The sequence below is a fragment of the Limulus polyphemus genome, unplaced genomic scaffold, assembly GCF_000517525.1.
Source record: "Limulus polyphemus unplaced genomic scaffold, Limulus_polyphemus-2.1.2 Scaffold4551, whole genome shotgun sequence".
Classification (NCBI taxonomy): domain Eukaryota; kingdom Metazoa; phylum Arthropoda; class Merostomata; order Xiphosura; family Limulidae; genus Limulus; species Limulus polyphemus.
The window spans coordinates 54,801-76,113 of NW_013670161.1; the positions used below are offsets into that span (position 1 = coordinate 54,801).

Genomic DNA, 21,313 nt, shown 5'->3' on the forward strand with positions numbered 1-21,313 from the left:
TCATATTCACAGTAATATATCGTTTTTCCTCGTTATGTTCACATATATTTCTTGACCTTTGACATTTTACAATCTGTATTGCTTATATATTGTGATATACTAAGGACTACTGTATGACTATGTTGCATCTGTTAAAAACTGGTTCGAAACTTATAACTGTGGATTTAGTATTATGGTAAATGATGATAAAATGCCGCCAATTTTTGAAATATTTTTTTCGGGGGGGGGGGGAGATCCTTTTTCAGAAGGAAACAGTGAACAAATCAAAATATTCAATTACAATCATGTAAAATTATTCTAAGTAGGAGTGAGCAAATATGCTAAAACAGCTTTCTATACTAATCGTTTTTATACATAACAACACCATCTCAAGACAAATGTAGTGGTCCTCCATTTTATTTATCTTGACCCCTTTTGACACGAAACTGGTGTCGAAAAATCCAATTTCTTCTATTTTTTCAGTAAGATACTACTTGGTGCAACTTATGTTATCAACTGTTGTTCAGTGATCTTGCAAAAGCAATCGTTTAATCTGTGATAATTCCGACGTTTCCCACACAGAAACGAACTAGTTTGTTGTCGTATCCCAGTCTTTACTTTTTTGTAAATACCTCACTAATACCGCGTATCTTGTTCAGAATGTTGACATTTTCTTCTTGATCCTTATATCTTGCGTGTATATATATATAAACTGCACTTGAAAAGCACATGCAGAAATCATGCCTACCAGTTTGTTTAAGTGTGGGAAAAGTAACGTTTACTCGATAACTTCCAAGTATTCAGGCTCATTTCTCATCATAACAGAAAGATGTTTGTAAATTGTTTTCATCAAGGTTCGATTTTCCGGTTCATGAGCCCAACATCCCTGCATAAGATGGTAAATATCTTGAGGACAGGCATCAGGTTTAACAAGTCGACGTCCGCAGGTCACGTGCTGAATAACCTGGATGAAAGTTAAAAAAAACAAAAAACATTTAACCCTTATAATCAATTACTAGTGTTCTATTTTAAGATTAATTTCTAACTCATTCCTTTAATTGACTTACACTGGTGTAATGGATATGTTGCGTCTTCGTACAGTAGCTTCCCCTAAAGCTATATAAAGGGCTTTTATGCAAAACTCTCTTTAATTTTCAACTGCTGGCTCTCACCGCTAGAGTTCTTTTATCTGAGTAATTAGTGTAACTTGATTGCCATACTTATTGCACGCTCACGACCCCAAAGGGAAGCTTACCATAAACCGTCGGATTCACAGTCCGGACACACTAGAACATGGCCACACCTGAGACAGTATTTATCCCAAGGCAGTTTTATTTTATATTTAAGAGACAATTCGTTTAACCTACTAAAAAAATAATAACGTAAAATTTGTCGATTAATGGTCAATAGAAAGTGAGGGACCAGTTTTTTCTCAGTTTGTGAAATATGTATAGTTCAAGAAAGAAACAGCTAGTAATTCGTAAACCACTAAATTGCTAAAGTGAGCAGATAAAAATACAAACTTTATTGTAGTATGACAGAAAATTGAAAGGGCTATTCATGTTCGCTAAAAATGAGTAATTTTGAATAACCATAGGACATTAAGATACCTCAGTCGCTTTTAATAGATCAATTTTAACTTTTTTCGGAAACTTTAGAATACTTTCAGCTCTTTATTAACTTGTAAAAGTAATCTATAATAATAAAAGGGCGTGTCTGTGTGTGCGACCGTCATAACTCCAAGATGAAAAAAACAGAAAACTGAAATTTTGCACACATACTAAGTGGGCCCTGAGGGTGCATACCTGTGTATTGTTACTTATCCACATGCGTGCGTGCATGCGCATCTTTTTAATGAGGTAAGCTAGCAAAAGAAACCACATAGAAAAGAAATGGTTTCTTATATAACAACTTCTAATATATAGAAAAGCCAGTGCATTTTGGTAACAATGCATCTCAATAATGGTTATTATGTCATGTTGCTTAGCAATAAAAGTATAACCCAATATTGTTGTTAAAGAGGCTATGCTGAAAGTATAAAATGAAATATATAAACTACAAAACTGGAAAACAAATTGTTGTTTTTTTAATTTAGAGGCTCCGTTAATTAAAGAGATTTGGTTTTTATTATTTAAGTTTAAAATCGGAGGACAAGTCAGAGGGAAGGTTACCTTTATAAACAAGCCACATCCCTTAAAGGAGTAACAAAAGTATATAGGTTATACTTTTATGCTAAAATTGATTCACAATACACACACACTGACATGGTGATCTAGAATAAATCAACCTAATAACCCGAGCGAAGACGGGTATTTTCACTAGTTCATAATAATAGACCGTACGCATAAATATCCCACCCATAAATCACGTAGGGTGCATAGAAACGGTTATAAAAGCGGGTATAGCACCCACAAATCACGTAGGGTGCATAGAAACGGTTATAAAAGCAGGTATAGCACCCATAAATCACGTAGGTTGCATAGAAACGGTTATAAAAGCAGGTATAGCACCCATAAATCACGTAGGTTGCATAGAAACGGTTATAAAAGCAGGTATAGCACCCATAAATCACGTAAGTTGCATAGAAACGGTTATTAAAGCAGGTTTTGGACAAATCTACTTGAATTATTCTTTGTTTTGTTTGTTGTTAAGAGAAAAGGTACACAATGAGCTATCTGTGCTGTGCCCACCATAGGTATCGAAACACGATTTTTAGCGTCATGAATGATTCTAGAAGTTATATTAGAATATGATTTTACAGATATTGAAGGAAATTTGTCTTCTTCAACTACATTAGAGAAAGAAGTATAATATGATATTTATATGCACAGGGTGTTCGTTAATATGATATGATTTATACAGTTCATAGTTTCAAAGAAAGGCGAGCTGAATTCACAGCTATGTATTTATCATTCACTGATCCATAGGGTTGTACTACTACTGAAGCAGACTAAAAATAACGGTTTATGAATAAGAATTAGGAAGTATCAGACTGAAGTAAATAAAATACATAAAACTATGGATGTCCAAGTAAAATCAAGTCGAACGAAGTAAACAAAGATCATAGGCTATGTATATATATATATAGATCGTAACTCAGGCAGTACTTCTACATTTACACCTAACAGAAAGTTTTGGGGAAATGTTCCAGACATGAAGTTTTGCTTTTAAATTATGTCTTTTTCTCACCTTCTGGATCGTAAAAGGGTGTTGATGAGGATTATTGGTTGAGCTTTTAATGCGCGAATATGATAGATTTGAATTTACATTTTGTAACATCACGTTCTATAAACAAATAAATTGTTTTGGGGGTCTTACAAGTTTCCACAACAATTCTGTGGGGAAGACTTTACGAAGCGAGTCTCGGTGGCCATGTGTGATACCTAATAAACTGAAATTGTAGAAAGAGTTTCATTTCTTTATTACGTCAGTATTTTCTAATGTAAATTAAATACAGTTAACTTAAATGGAATTTTCAAGAGATAAATGTCTCCAGATCCCGTTAAAAGGGTTAAAATGAACATTTTTTTAATCATTATTTGGCCTTGCTTTTCTAGGTGTTGACAAGTAATCGTCTTTGGTTATGTAATGTTACTGGTGTCTGAGGCCATAATTTTGGTTATGTGACGTTACTAGTGTCTGAGGCCATAATTTTGCAGATGACTTGTTTCCAGCTTTACAGATTTAATTTCTACGTTGTATGACACGCAACACATAGCAGAAAAAAATCTAGTTGAAACGTTATTTTATTTTTTACTCAAAGCATAATAGGGCAATATAGGATGATGTGCTGAAAATATGGGTTCTCCATTATCTCCCTCCCTGTGTGATCTATTCATGGTTAGGTTTAAAACTGATGCTTTACAGAATGCTAAACTTAAGCCAGAAATATGGGTTAGGTATATCGATAACACTTTCATAATGTGGCGACATGGAAAGAAAACTTTCTAGTTTTTGCTAATTACTTGAATAGTCTTAAACAAGCTATTGAATTTACTTATGACGTTGAAGAAAATAATAGTTTACCGATTTTGGATGTATTAGTTAAGAAAAACAAAAATTAGTTAGAAACTACGGTCTATCATAAATCTTTCTCTGTTATCATGCCGCCACATCACTTTACACTCTTATGGTTACAGGTCTTTATGCTATGTTCTTATCCAGAATAATTAAACAATTAACTGTTGTTAATCAAACATGTAACGTTAGACAGAGGTTTCTCTCCTCGTATTGTTGATATAGCTGTGGCAACATTTTTTAAAATAACAAATTATGTTCAAAAAGTAAACTAAAATAAACGTTTGATAAAACAGATCAAAATGAAATGTCGTTTTTACTATATGTTCCATGTTTGTCATGTTAATTTTTTTAAAAATTAAAAAACAGAATCTCATTTCCGTTTATAGCCCATTGAATAACATTAGTCATAGAGAAAATGGTATTTATAAAATTTAATGTGAATGTGGTAGTGTATACATTGGGCAAAATAGAAGAAAATTAAAAATAAATTAAAAACAAAAGTGAAAACTCTTCACTAACTGAACATGTAAATTATACTGGTCATGTTATCCAGTGGGAAAAAACATACAAATTATATTGATCATGTTATCCAGTGGGAAAAACATACAAATTATACTGGTCATGTTATCCGGTGGAAAAAACATACAAATTATACTGGTCATGTTATCCAATGGGAAAAAACATACAAATTATACTGGTCTTGTTATTCGGTGGGAAAAAACATGTAAATTATACTGGTCATGTTATCCTGTGGGAAAAAACATACAAATTATACTGGTCATGTAATCCAGTGGTAAAAAACATACAAATTATACTGGTCATGTTATTCGGTGGTAAAAAAACATGTAAATTATACTGGTCATGTTATCCAGTGGGAAAAAACATACAAATTATACTGGTCATGTTATCCAGTGGAAAAAACATACAAATTATACTGGTCATGTTATCCAGTGGGAAAAAACATACAAATTATACTGGTCATGTTATCCCATGGGAAAAAACATACAAATTATACTGGTCATGTTATTCGGTGGGAAAAAACATGTAAATTATACTGGTCATGTTATCCTGTAGGAAAAAACATACAAATTATACTGGTCATGTTATCCAGTGGGAAAAAACATACAAATTATACTGGTCATGTTATCCAATGGGAAAAAACATACAAATTATACTGGTCTTGTTATTCGGTGGGAAAAAACATGTAAATTATACTGGTCATGTTATCCTGTGGGAAAAAACATACAAATTATACTGGTCATGTAATCCAGTGGTAAAAAACATACAAATTACACTGGTCATGTTATTCGGTGGTAAAAAAACATGTAAATTATACTGGTCATGTTATCCAGTGGGAAAAAAACATACAAATTATACTGGTCATGTTATCCAGTGGAAAAAACATACAAATTATACTGGTCATGTTATCCAATGTAGCATTAGTAATAAATAAGAATTTGTGGTGAGTAAAAGCTATTTCAATACAATAATCTCAACTTTAGCCATTTTATTGTATTGTAAAGAACAATAAGTATGGCAAACTTATAACCCGAGTATTGAATCTCAATAGTGATAAGTCATTGAATAGGCAGAGAATGCCTACCTAAAGATAATCGGGTATAAGATGTAATTTTCCATCAAAATAGAACTGATCAGTTATTCAACACATTATCTAATACTGACCTATTATATTTTCGACTATATGTTTTCCTACTATTATAATACCTACATATTATACACTCTGTACAGGAGAGACTGTTATATCAACCTGTAGTTCCCACTATTCTAATACCTACATATTATACACTCTGTACAGGAGAGACTGTTATATCAACCTGTAGTTCCTACTATTCTAATACCTACATATTATACACTCTATATAGGAGAGACTGTTATATCAATCTCTAGTTCCTACTATTCTTTTTTTATCTATATATTATACACTCTGTATAGGAGAGACTGTTATATCAACCTGTAGTTCCTACTATTATAATACCTACATATTATACACTCTATATACTGTATAGGTAAGACTGTTATATCAATTTGTAGTTCCTACTATTCTAATACCTACATATTATACACTCTGTATAGTTAAGACTGTTATATCAACCTGTAGTTCCTACTATTCTAATACCTACATATTATACACTCTGTATAGGTAAGACTGTTATATCAACCTGTAGTTCCTACTATTCTAATACCTACATATTATACACTCTGTATAGGTAAGACTGTTATATCAACCTGTAGTTCCCACTATTCTAATACCTACATATTATACACTCTACATAGGAGAGACTGTTACATCAATCTCTAGTTCCTACTATTCTTTTTTATCTATATATATACATTCGACATAGGAGGGACTGTTATATCAACCTGTAGTTCCTACTATTATAATACCTACATATTATACACTCTTTACAGGAGAGACTGTTATATCAACCTGTACTTCCTACTATTCTAATACCTACATATTATACACTCTATATAGGAGAGACTGTTATATCAACCTGTAGTTCCTACTATTCTAATACCCACATATTATACACACTATATAGGAGAGACTGTTATATCAACCTGTAGTTCCTACTATTCTAATACCTACATATTATACACTCTGTATAGGTAAGACTGTTATATCAACCTGTAGTTCCTACTATTCTAATACCTACATATTATACACTCTGTATAGGTAAGACTGTTATATCAACCTGTAGTTCCTACTATTCTAATACCCACATATTATATACTCTGTATAGGAGAGACTCTGTATATCAATCTGTAGTTCCTACTATTCTGATACATACATATTATACACTATGTAGGAGAGACTGTTATATTTACCAGTAGTTCCCACTATTCTTATCTATGCAATATACCCTCTGTATAGGGGAAAGTTTTATATCAGCCTGTATTCCTTACTATTCTAATAACTCTGTATCCTAACCTCTGTTGAGAAGGAATTATGATATTAACCTAGAGGTTTTTTTATTCTAATATAATCTATATTTGTGTTTTTGTTTAGGAGAATCTTTTGTATCCATCAGTAATTTTTACTTTTCTTATATCAGTCATTGTCCTGCTGATGGTGACTGGTTTACGAAAACTAACTGGTTGATATATCTAACAAACATTTCGTGTTTTGTTTTACCAAAAAACGTCGTTCTTATTTTTTACTGTTAATATCGTGCCTGAAAAGTTCTTACTTTTCTAATATCCCTGTATTCTACCCTCTGACCAGGAGAAACTGTTATATTAACATCGTTTCCACCACAGCCAGGTTTTACTACTCAAGTAATACATCTCATACAATTGGTACTTGGCTGCTAGTGTAACAAACCACTCTTCTTGGTATAAATATTTTAGGATCAATAGAGATTATAACAATAATAAAGACTTCAACTGTACAGTCCAACTTTCGTCTCAAACTATGGTACGCGTACCACCAGTGGTATGCCGATTGTTGTCAACTGAGTGATTTTACGGCATTAGCTGTTCTGAAGTAGATAAGAAACTATATAGTGGTACAATAATTTGATCGAGATTTTAAAAGTGGTACGCAAAGAAAGAAGTTTGAGAATCCCTGGCCTAATACAAACGAAGATCATTGATATTTTTTTTAAACCAGTTATTTTGAAGAACAAGTAATTACGATACCCTAGGATTAACTTTCATGCGAACCTAATTCATTTCTCAGAAGATAAGGTAATATTTTATATCCCCGATATTTTGCATAATACTAATTATACTAACTCGGATTATTGCCAGTGAAGCTCTTGGCTAGAATAGATTGTATAAATATAAATAAAAAAATGTAATAAGCCAGATTCCAACCGAAACGACTATATCTATGACCAGCATAAACTGTTTAATTTTGAGACCTGGCATATGAATACCTCCAAAACCAACGGTATTATCCAATACTTCCATGTCCGTGATATACCTAACTATATAGAACATGGAAAAGGCGAAGCTACTAGGTATTGATGGCTCTGTTTCTGCTCAGTTTTGTGCTTGTATTATATTGTTGATTAATATCACCAACGTCAACTCTAGGGCAAAACTGTTCGTTTTATTATGCTAAGACAGTACAATTCAGTATTGCTCCGTAGGCGTCATATATTTATAGAATAGTTTTACTAAACTACTGTTGTATTGTAGTGAACCTTCTTTTTAGGATAACCTATTCTAATATAACATTTTTCATCGTTGCCAGTTTCTGTATAGCATAAGCTCTTCTCACACCATAGAATGCGACACTTGCCACACCCTGTCTATTCTCACACCATAGAATGCGACACTTGCCACACCCTGTCTATTCTCACACCATAGAACGCGACACTTGCCACACCCTGTCTATTCTCACACCATAGAACGCGACACTTGCCACACCCTGTCTATTCTCACACCATAGAACGCGACACTTGCCACACCCTGTCTATTCTCACACCATAGAATGCGATACTTGTCACACTCTGTCTATTCTCACATTATAGAATGCGACACTTGCCACACCCTGTCTATTCTCACACCATAGAACGCGACACTTGCCACACCCTGTCTATTCTCACACCATAGAACGCGACACTTGCCACACCCTGTCTATTCTCACACCATAAAATGCGACACTTGCCACACAATGTCTATTCTAATACCATAGAATGCGACACTTGCCACACCCTGTCTATTCTCACACCATAGAATGCGACACTTGCCACACCCTGTCTGGGATAAACTTTTCAAATATCACCGTATTTCATTGTTTTCTTTTTCTGTTTGTGACAATTATTATGTAAACCTAGAAATCCGAACAGCGACTCCTGACTTGAGAATCTCACATTTAAGAGAAATTTTTATAACAAAGTAAAATTCTTCAACAGCCAATTTTTTTAAAGGATAGATAATCTTAGCAATGAACTATATTCCCGTCATAAACATTCCGTTACTAAGTATTATGACTCTATTAACCCTACGTTCTGTCCGTATAAACTCGTTTAATAACCTACAATTCCACATGTTACAGGATTAACCTGTCTCTAGGATATGTCGATCTTTCATGTTATATAATAGATGTATAGTAACACAATATGACATTAGTTTCTTTATTTAACTTCAAAGTATTCTATAGCTGTCAATTGAAATATTCTAATAGCCATGTTCTACAATCGTCCGGGAAGATCCTTGAGTCGGCTGATATAGCTCAAGAATCCTACTAAATTCCGTATTTCCAAACCAGAGAAGAAGAAAAAACTGAGACTTGCATCATTCAGTGTCTGCAAAGTGGGTAGAGCCATGAGTTAAGATCGCACCTTCCACAGTTTTCGTTTTTCAGATTAAATTTGAATATGTCAGCTTGAAAACGTTTGTCTAGAAACAGCCAGATTTCTAATTTATTCATTCTCCTTTTATGATAGATTATTCTAATTAATGAGAAGCCCACATAGATAGCTATTTTATATCTGGCAATAAACTTTTCTATTAATCAGAATATTTACGATGCCACATTATACGTATGAGAAATTATCACAATAATTACAAAGAGTTTTAACACACATTTCATTGAATCAGAAAAAGTTGGTGTCTTGATTTAGTTCGATAAAGATGATCAATAAATTATAACTGAAGTCTGAACTTACAGCGTTGGTTTTATGTATGAATGATTTAAATAATATTAAAATGTTAACTTGATACAATGTCACGTTTTATAACTTTCTTTGGCTTCTGCTAGTTGTTAGGAAAACACTTAGACACTTACAACTGAATATTTCAAATGAGAACATTCTCAACTCGATTCTAATTTAAAATAACATTTGGTCCCTTAACACATCTGACTTTACATACTCTCAATTTCTGTATGAAAAGTACATAAATAATCCAAATCCAAACTAGGTAATTATATTTTTAAGTGTTTGAGCCCAGTGTGATAAATTTTTTTATTAAGCCGTATTAACATAATAACTTGTATGAAAGGCATCTTTATCAAATGTAGCCTTAACAAGAAAGAAGAGTGAGTGTGAAACTGATACTGAAGTGGAAGCTTTTCCAACAGTGCAGCAAGATCACATACGATGAGCTGAATGTGAGCCCCATAGGACCCAAATTACGAAATGGGAAAAAAGAGCTTAGGCTTTAAGAAATATGAGCTGTAAAATTCTCTTATATATACTTGCATGCGTGGCTTGTTTCTTTGCCATTTTTCACATTAAAGTTATACTGAGTTATGCATCTTTGAACAAGACTTTTTTTCAAAACAATTTATCAGTAATCCTTCGAATCCCAACTCGTTAGTAGTTAATGTTATGCACGTGACAAACATGTCTATTATGTCTAACACATTTTTATCTTATCAAGTATATAACATTTTTATAGTAATTGAAGCTTGTAATTGAGCTATACTCTTACAAGAACACCTAACAATGAACGCCTGAGGCCTTAGAAAATATTGATTTAAACCCTATTTATATGATTTTTATCGACGATGTTGTAATATAAGACATAAAATGTACGTATGCGCAGAAACTGTTTTATATTTCAAGATGAGCCATTAGTATAATGTCGTGTGGTTTTACGATTGTAATGACTTGAATTAACTGACAGTTAAAGGTTGTACACATTTTAAACAGCTGTAAAATATTCATTTTTGTTTTGAATAAAGCTGGAGAGTTGATAACAAGGTGATACTTAAAGATAACGTATATCCCAATATTTGAATATTGTCTACCTTATTTGTTTCTGATATGATGGATGAGTCAATACTTGAAACAATGTTTTTCACTGGTTTGTTGGTAGATGATTCAATAGCTAAAAACGTTATGTTGATTCACTTTAAATTGGTTGATGATTACAAAGTTATAGTCAATAGAGCAAGATTGTTTTTCACTTGCAAAGTTGGAAAATAAGTAACTATAAATGGCATTTTGTTAAATTGTAATTTGATAGCTGAGTCAACGTCTAAGAAGTGTTTGTTCACTTATGTGTTGATTGGGGAATCATTAGCTGAAAATGGTGTTTTATTTATCTTCGACTTTGTAGAGAAGCTAACAGTTATAGATGGTATTTTTTCATTTATAAGTTTATTGCGAAGTCAAGATGTGATGATGTTTCCCTATAATTTTGTAGAAGAGCTAGCAGATGTTTTTGTTTGCAACTTGTAAGTTGTTTATACAGTCTAAAACGGTGTTTTTCACTTGCAAAGCTCACAGATGCTTTATTAAGACTATTTTTAACTTTGATAGACAAATCAATACTTAAAACCACATGTTTAATTTGCAAGATGTAGATGATATAGCAGAATAAATTGGTGATGTGTTTGCTCAATTTTATACTGGCAGCCCACCAGTGGCACGTCGGTATGTCTGCGGACTTATAACGCTAGAAACAGGGTTTCTATACCCGTGGTGGACAGAGCACAGATAGCCCATCGTGTAACTTTGTGCTTAACTTCAAACAAAGAAATAAATTATATTGGAAGAGGAGTTAACGGATTAAAAATATGTTTATTTTCAATTTTAAGTTGGAGAAGGTTTGGTTAGTTTTGAATTTCGCACAAAGATAAACGAGGGTTGTCTGCGCTAGCCGTCCCTAATTTAGCAGTAATAGACTAGAGAGAAGGCAGCTAGTCAACATCACTGCCAACTTTTGGGCTACTCTTTTACGAACGAACAGTGGGATTGACAATCACATAATAACGTCCCCACGGCTAATAGGGCGAGCATTTTCGGTGACGGAGATTCGAACCCGCTATCTCCAGATTGCGAGTCGAGTGCCCTACCACCACCAAGTTGTAGAAGGACCAGCAGGTGAAGATGGCTCGCTTTTCATTTGCATTGTCAGTAACTGAATTAGTAGGTAAAGACTGACCTTTTTTGAACTTAATCTTTTAAGTTCTTAGAGGGTTCTTTTACTGAAGATTTGGTTTTCATCTGTAAATTAATATTCAGACTGTTTGTATTTAACTGGAGAGTTTGAGGCCGTACAAAAGTAATTAAAATAACGCTTATCAGTAAATTATTCTTCTAGCATTAACAATCAAGTATGCTTTTAATTACTTTTGTAAGTCCTAAAAAGTTATTGAAGTAAATGTTTAACTAGCTCCTTTTAAGTTATGTTAACTAAAGAGATTATCCTAACCTGGTAGAAGAAGAAAATATTAGTTGAACTACAGTTTGAGTAAAGAGAAGTATGTGAGACTGCTGTTCTTAACCTTCTAAATATTACCTAATCCGACTTTGTCAAACTTTAACAAAAAGAATAAGTAACTAAAGCTCATTGTCGGAAGGTTTCAAAGTAATACACTAACCTCAATGTTTGATGACTCATACCAAGGCTGTCGTCCGTAAGTGAATACTTCCCACAGGAGTACTCCAAAACTCCAGACGTCTGATTCAGCTGTGAATTTACGGTGTAGAATACTTTCTGGAGGCATCCAACGGATTGGCAACATCGTGTTTTTGCCAACCTGGTGATATAAAAATAGAATAAAACATGGTAACATACAGCAAGAACTACATATAAAGCAGTAAATGTTTTTTTTTCTTCAGAAAATATAAAAATTGCTAAAATTCACAAAAAAGCGAATATTACTAAAACTATGTTAACCTCAAACATTAATAAACACACGGTATTAAAATAAATTAATAGCATGTTAACTATGAAATAACGAAGGAACTAATAATCTTTTCTCATATCTCCCCTGATAAGACGTGGTTAGTTAACTCACAATACCCATTTCTTTCTTCAACAGCTTGAAGTATGCAACAGTTGAACTTATATGTTGTGGAAGCGATATGTGTAGATGTGACTTGTGTCGCTTTTCCATACGGATCCCTCTTGATTATGTTGCATAATGTTGCCTGAGGTTTTTAACGTCTTTTGCCACTGACCTTTATGTTTGTGGATTCTCACCTATTACCACGAATGGGGTACGACTTTTTGGGTCTCTTTGTGATTGGTTCCAGTTCCCCAAGTTGATCCATATTCCTTTGTTTTCCAATCCCACTAAGCACAAGTGATATTTCCACCTTGAAAATTCTAAATCACATATCTGAATACATGTTTGTATTTTTGGTGTGTGAATATTTTATGTTGATTAATTTTGGTGACATCATATTACTTATGTCATACCAAAAAATTAAAAATGTAGTCCTGATGCACTCTGTTTTCTCCGTGACTTTACATAAACTGTAGTTGTCACGTGAGTTTCTGTTTGGCATATTCAAAATCATTTTAATAAAATGAAATCGACCATTCTGTAGTGATCTTTGCACTCATCTTCCATTTGGAGATATCTATATGACATTCTTCAAATTGATTTACGTAGATTGTTGAATACACTGAAAATGCTTATACTGACCCTCTGTTTCAGTTTAATTAAGACAATTTCTGCCTGTTATATAATAGCATTGACACAACCCTATCAATAAGTAAATACACATCAATTTTAGAAGAAATGTCTCTTACATATTACCATTAGAATATAGTGAGTTAGAAGTTTGTAACATTTAAGGCATTACAAATCGTATTTAAAAGCTCTGTAATCTGAACCTTTAGAATTGAACAAAACTTCTGGCAACTTCTGTCACTAAAAATTGGTTGTTTAGGATGCTTTTGCAAGTAACAGTCATGGATGGATCCGCATGCTCAATAGGGCTCATATCTGAAGATTGGCTTGACTGTGAGAGAGTGGTTATGCATTGATCATTAAAGTATTGTTTTGTGACTCGTTGTGAATAAGTAGGAGTCCCATTTTCCATGAAGACACTGCAATGTCTAGTAAGCTGGTCATTGGTGTACAGAGGTAGAAAATCTTCGAGAATTGTCATGTATCAAACAACAGTGATCATCCTTTGTATAACACCAACTGGCATCGTCCATTTGCCCGAATGGTGGCCATTGTAACGGAAGTCCCTGCCGTATCTTGTCGTGGCTTTGAGAGGGTACAGAAAAATGTGCCACTGTCAAAATATTTTGTAAGTCTGTAAGTCAACCCGAGTAAGAGTACTAGGAAAATAAGGTCAAAACAACCCGAATAAGAGTACACGCCAATTCTTTAACGAGTCAGATTCAAAATATTCTCTAAGCTATGGTTAAATCCAAACTATCCGTTTAAAGCAAAAAATCATTTTCACCTTCTGTAACTCAGATTGGCGCGCTAACCACCATGCCATGCTTAGTCATTCGATAACATTTCTGGTCTACAAGGACAAATCAGAGAATTCTAACATTTAAGTATAGATACCTCTAATTGTGAACTACTGACCAGAGAGAGAAAGCAGCGAGTCAGCAGAACCCATAGCCATAGAATCTATAGTCCGAGTCTTTGAACCAAATAACGAAATTGACTAATAACACAGACCCGCGAATTCAGAATTCATAAAACTTGTTTTGGTTTTTAATAACAAAATTTTCCATAATTCAGCTACGCAGATTTCAAACATTTTTTTTTTCTATCACGTAATGTTTTTCACAAATCGGGCAGAAAAACCTCTTACTTAGATCAAATTATTATTTCGTTTACCACAATGAGCATATCTTATTATTATTATGTGTGTTTCTTGTGGGTTTTAGAACGATCGATAAGACTCTCATGATTGGTCAACGGTAGATTTTCTAAACGTAGTGATGAATAAGTATAAAATGTGTTGTTAACCCAATGCCTTCGATAATATCGTATATTCAGTATGATTGTCTATGGGCCGTTTAGAACCATATTTTGTAAGTTCATGCGTTATTTGAATAAGAAAAAAATAGCACTGCGTTTGTTTTTAAGTGAAGGAGATTGACTGCAATACAATGTTGGCCAAAATGTTTGAGTTTCGATGCGATGGGTGCATCCAGCACAACAGAGCGCTCAGGTTCACTAAGTAGCAGCGAGCATTTTTTTTCCGCTTGGTGCCACCATTCCTTTTCATTTTACTGAGTGCAAGAAAAGACTGCTACGGAAATGAGAGCTTTTTGACAGTTGTTATATCTATAAGAAGTGTCAAAGGGAGATATTCAATTCAAATCACTATATTCGACATGGTAAAATAAATAATACCGACATGAATATATATATATATATATATATATATAACAACAAATATCGCAATACCGTTGTCGGTTCTGGTTGTCAACTTATTATCATAACGGATAATGTCTGTGGTTCGACATGGTAAAATAAAATAATACCGACATGAATATATATATATATTAACAACAAATATCGCAATACCGTTATCGGTCCTGGTTGTCAACTTATTATCATAATGTCTGTGGTAATAGCACCCAAATGTGTTGGGGATATCCCATCTATCAGACAAGATCCCCAACGCATTAGGGTGCTATTACCACAGATATAATCCGTTATGACAAATAAGTTGACAACCAGAACCGATAACGGTATTGTGATATTTAATTCATTATTGTTTTATAGTGCTGATTTAATCCCCTATAGACAATTAATGTAATCAATAGTTTGTAAGCTATTTATTGACAACAAATATATGCTCAAACACGTTCCTCTCTTTATGCGTTTTTTTCTTTCTCGTTCATGATCCTACCTTTGAAATGTTTCCTTCAATCAGTCGATGGACAAAATCCCGTTTTTTCGTGAAATTCTCTCACCAAAAGAAACATTTTTATTATTAATTAGTGTTTTTTTCTCAAATCGACCGTTCAACACATACGAAAACTGAAGAGCCGATATTGATATGGATATAAGATTTTATGAATTTCAAACAATCAATAATTTTCCTGTAATGTACTCTTGAAAAGGAGCACTTTGATAGATAATCCTAGTTTAACCGCTCAGGATATACAGAACGTGACACACAGACATTTGGCTATGATATATATATATATATATTGGTGCAGTTTTGAGTTTTACATTCACTTATACATAAATTACGTTTTTAAATAAATATACTTTGTAATTCAATTTATAGATTATTCAAAAACTACTTACATCAGAATATGGTTTAACTTATTTTAAATATATTTTTTACCTCTCTTTAAACGCAAGATTTTAGTCCTAATAAGGCTTTCCTTTTTTCTTTCTTCAAATTATTCAGTACAAATACGGATTTTTTTAATAAGTTGACAGTAAAGGTTAATTCAACGTTTCTTAATTAAACCATTTTTGTTCTTATAAAGTTGTAATATCGTACTTGAAAATTATTAATTATATCTTATTGAAGATATAAATAACATTTTTACGTTGTCTCATGTAATTAATATTTCTCTTTTGCTCTACAAACATAGAAATACTTTGAACGACAATGACACTTCCTTTATATTATCATCCTCCCTAAGGTATCACATTGACTAGCGGAAAAAAAGAGCATTTTGAATTTGTATTACAAAATACCTCTTACTCTGTTCGTGAAGAATAGTTACGTATTAGTGTTGGTGCAAATTAGGTAGCAAGAGGGATGTGGGTTAACCCTCGAGATTGAAACGTTTTACAGTACATCATCTCTGATTATAATGATTTCAAGAATATAAGCTTATAAATAAATTACAGCTCAAAATAACGCAGTGTATTGATATCATTAACTTAATGCATATGTGATGTTCTAAAAACAGTTAATGCAGCTATTTCTATTTCTATTTTGTATTCATGGCAAAGCTACCAAAACATTCCCTAGTTTCGAACTTCTGGATAGAGGGAACAAAGTCAACAACATCTTCCCCTACCATTCATATAAACGGATTGATTGTCACTCTTATCTAAAACTTAAAATACAGGAAACATTTTATGGTATAGCATGGATTCGAACAAAGTTTGTCAGTTTCGAAATGCAGAGCTCCACTACAAAGCCAACCCACACCCAGCCAGCAGATCTCTACTACAGAGCCAACCCACACGCAGCCAGCTATCACTGAGTATTTTTTCATGGAATCAGAGAAACTTGAAAGAAATATCATGTTACAGTTAGAGACAATTCAAGATTCTATATCAAAATTAGTTGAGAATATTTTTAAAACATCCAAACACCTAGTAAGAAGAGATTCGTGACAAAAACCAATAATTAAAGTTTACAAGTGTTGATCCCATAACTTGTAATATATAGTTTTCAGTAAACAATACAACTTAGAATAAGACATCTTTTATATTTTCTTCACTAAATACGTCTAAAAGATGAATTATTTGTATTTCATCAGTCTGAATTATACATGTCAAGACTGATGAAATACAAATAATTCATCTCGACATGTATTTCAACAATAGCCTTTTAGGGATGAGTAGTTTAGTTTTCCCTGCTAAAAGTAAAACATGAACAATATCGATAATATATAGAATATCATTATAGATTAGGTTGTTTTTTAACAGAGGGTTTGTATTGTTGTTTAGTGAGGGAAAGGTTTGACGGTGCATGATGAACGCGTATTATAACCTTTAGAATTTTCTTGAAAATTTAAGGAACGATCTGGACAGTATAAAACGTTAGTTAGGCTAGAATAAATGTATTATTGTTTATTGAGTTTGATAGTAAGTTCCAGTGAATCTGAAGTAGTAAAATGTTATCTTATTGAGTTTGTCAGTCATTCAGTTAGTTTAGTGTTATTGTTCTTTAGTTCATATTTTGACTAAGTCATGAGAGATATGCTTTACGTTTCGTACAGCGAGAGGCTTAGCGAGGAGTGTATTAGTGCGTGCTGTGAATTTGGCCATATCAATACTTTAGAACGTTTTTTTATCATCAGATGGACAGGATTTTACATTATACTCTTTTCACAAACGAACCTACCTAACATCAGCAAACTTTACAACAATTTAACGTAGCACATTTAAAAATATTTTGTTCTGGAGTAGTAACGTAGTAGTTTGCAAGTAATCATTGATATTATAAAACATTATCATTAAAATCGTTTTAATCAAACATATGCAAACTCAAAAACATAGAGAATGAAACCTTATAATTTTATATCGTTAAGCATGTGATGCGCTTTGTTAACTTTTATCGCAAACACACACAACAGGCTATCTGCGTTCAGTCTACTGCGAGGAATCGGATGCTGGATTGTAGCGCTGTAAGTCGAAAACAGTGCATGCGCAAATAACCTGTAATGAATGTCAATCAGCAACGGGAATAAACATATTTAAATAATTTTGAATAACCGAGTTGGAATGGCTGAAAGTCAATTTCATTCTATGATCTAAAACGTTGAGGAAATTATTATCAAGACCGTGATTCCAGAGCCAAAAAATATCATCGATAAATATCGTGTTTAGTGTTGTTGTTTTTAAGAATACTTGTTTCAAATGTGTGCGTAAATAAAACTATAAAGACAACAGCTACACAGTTGCCCATTGTAACACCCTTAACTTGGGATGTAAAATGTGTCGCCGAAACGAAAGCACCCGTTGTGGAGGATGAGATGTAGGATGCTTCTGATGTTGTCGCCTGTTAAGCCGTACATCTTCAAAGTGACTGTTTGGCTTCTTACAGAGAGCCAGAGTTACTGCGACGTCTAGCGTAAACATAATAGTGTTTACCACTCTCAAGTTTTTATATATTTGATTTGATTAAAGAAATCCTGTGTATTCTTGAAGTTTGTTGATACATAGCATGATAAGGGTTCTTTACTTAGTATACGGGACAAACGTTCAGTTGCTCCATCATACCATCCCTACTTTATATTCTTTGGGTATTCCATATAGCTCTGGTATGTATGCAACTGTTGAAGGTTTAAGATTCTACAGTTTTAGAAGAGAAGATTACAGTCTTTTATTAAACCATGAAAACGATCTTTGACCAACCATTGAGCAATAACTCAACCAAAAAAAAAGTTATGTATAACCATATATAACTTTTTTGATTGGGTTACTGCTCAGTGGTTGTTATGTTTGTTCGTCGGATAAACGTTCCAAGATTTGTGTTTCGTACTATTGTTGTTCATAACCACGACATATTTAAATTTATCTCAGTATTTGATAACAATACTGTTTTATTTCTTCAAGTTTAAAAATTTGGTTTGGGTTGATAATTCATGTGGAGTAAAAGAATATTATAAATCCTTCTTTTGACATCGCCCCCCCCCCCCCAAACCACCAGTGGCTCATTGGCAAGCCTGAAGGTTTATAACTCTAAAAAATGGAGATACCCCGACGGGGAACAACACAGATGGTCCAATATGTAGCTTTGTGTTTAATAAAACAAACAAGTAGTTCTGACATCAAAAATGACAACGTGAAAAATATGTTGTTTCAAAGAAATAACAGTAAAATGATTAACTAGAAAAATATTTTTTCCAATGTTTGTATAGTCCAGGTGGCTAGTTTTAGGCGTGTTCTGTCGGTATAGTTGAGGATCAGATAATTAATTTTAGTTGTGCCGGATCGGTAATATTGATGACTTGGTGGCTAGGATATGTACGAGTTCTAACAACTTGTGTCTTGTGTCCATCATTACCTATTAACTAAAATGCAACATCTGTGATTAGGCATACATAAGAGAGATAGGGCAGCCCCTATATACTAGGATAAGAGAACACTTGGTTGCCGTATTTAAACAGCAGTCAGAGAAATGTGTTCTAACAGCTTATTGTGTGTGTTTAATCATGGTTTAATATCTCTGGATGCAATTCCACCAAATATATTTGCTGAAGTTGAATACATCGACAGCAAAGTTAAAGAAGCTTTTCTTTTCCGACAATATCGACCCCAGATGAATAGAGACAGGGGATGGAATATGTACGTTGTTTTATGGTTACTGTGTATTTGTTGAAGTAAAAAGAGGTTTTTTAATGTTTTGTGATTTTGTAAAGATAATTGTTGGTACGGTAATTTTTATCTTTAGTGCAAAAATATTTGTATATCAATAAACACATACTATTTAACTGCACTTTCCTTAAAACGTGTCAACAATATAATGTTCGAGGATATATCGCATTTACACTCGTGAGTGAGTTGCACTAATTTAAGAATACTCAGTAATGTAAGTTCAAATTTAAAACTTTTACATAACACTTCCGAAGAAACCGTAAAACGAAACATTGAATAAATATAGTTTTTTCTTAAAGTGTTCTGGTGATTTTCAAACAGAGTTTCCTTTAGTTCAATCAGTACTGCGTAAGGTAAACAATAAAAAAAGGTAGATAAGAGAAGAGCAACAGATACTAATGGGATTGTATCATAAAGATATATCTTTGAAGTTTTTCTTTTCATGTGGAATAAAAAGAGGAATTTGTTGTTGGTTATTAATTTGTATCTAAATGTGAAACTTTTAGACACTTTGAAGTTGTAGTTTTTGGTTTCACTTTGAGTTTTAAATGGCGTACAATCCCAAAAATTGAAAGAAAAAATAGTAAACATGTAAAATGTATACTGAACGAAGAAAACAACCGTTTATACATACTCTGTAGTAATCAGTACTGTACACATCACGTGACATGCCAAAGTCTCCTATCTTTACCACCAGAGGGCCTCCAACAAGGCAATTTCTGGTTGCTAAGTCCCTGTGAACAAAATGTTGAGATGCTAGATATTCCATTCCACACGCCACTTGAACAGAAATATTAAGGAGTTGTGAACAAGACAAAATCTCGAAGGGTTTTCCATTGGAATCATACACCACTAGATCGGGACTTCTATTCCTAGAAAAATAAATTTGTTTTTAATCAATCACAAATAAAAGAAAACCTTTTAACAGATAACATGTTGTTTTGAAATCTTTGTTACCTCAAGAAGTTGTTCAAATCCCCAAGTTCCATGTACTCAAACACCATCATTGGAGGATCACTGTCTATTGATACACCATAGAAACGAACTATGTTATCGTGGCTTAGGTTGGCTAAAAGCTGAACTTCTCTGGTGAAGTTATGCCAAGCTTCATCGTGGTCGATATCTTTCAAAGTTTTTACAGCTACCATAGTGGTGGGCTCTTCACGTGTTAAGTAGTCTACTGTACCCAGGTACACACGTCCGAACGCCCCCTCACCAAGGATCTGGATGAAGCTGATCTTCTCCTGAGCTATGTAGCGAATTTCTATACATCCAAGTAACAAGACAAGTAATATCACCAGTTTACTTATACATCCAAGTAACAAGACAAGTAATATCACCAGTTTATTTATACATCCAGGTAACAAGACAAGTAATATCACCAGTTTACTATGTACATCCAAGTAACAAGACAAGTAATATCACCAGTTTATATATACATCGAAGTAACAAGACAAATAATATCACCAGTTTATATATACATCGAAGTAACAAGACAAATAATATCACCAGTTTATGTATACATCCAAGTAATAAGACAAGTAATATCACCAGTTTATCTATACATCCAAGTAATAAGACAAGTAATATCACCAGTTTATC

The 21,313-nt window shown here is 33.3% G+C and overlaps 1 protein-coding gene across 1 annotated transcript in view; it reads right to left on the bottom strand.

The window, feature by feature from the left end:
• Positions 1–317: 317 nt before the first annotated feature.
• The window catches only part of LOC106471333 (BDNF/NT-3 growth factors receptor-like), a 23,168-nt gene continuing 2,172 nt past the window's right edge, over positions 318–21,313 (bottom strand). Inside the window, exons 2-5 of the mRNA XM_022399946.1 lie at positions 20,669–20,975; positions 20,346–20,583; positions 12,305–12,463; positions 318–943 (exon numbers count right to left, since the gene is read on the bottom strand). Of these exons, the coding sequence (XP_022255654.1) occupies positions 758–943; positions 12,305–12,463; positions 20,346–20,583; positions 20,669–20,975 (890 nt within the window). The 3' untranslated portion in view covers positions 318–757. The remainder of the gene's footprint in view (positions 944–12,304; positions 12,464–20,345; positions 20,584–20,668; positions 20,976–21,313) is intronic.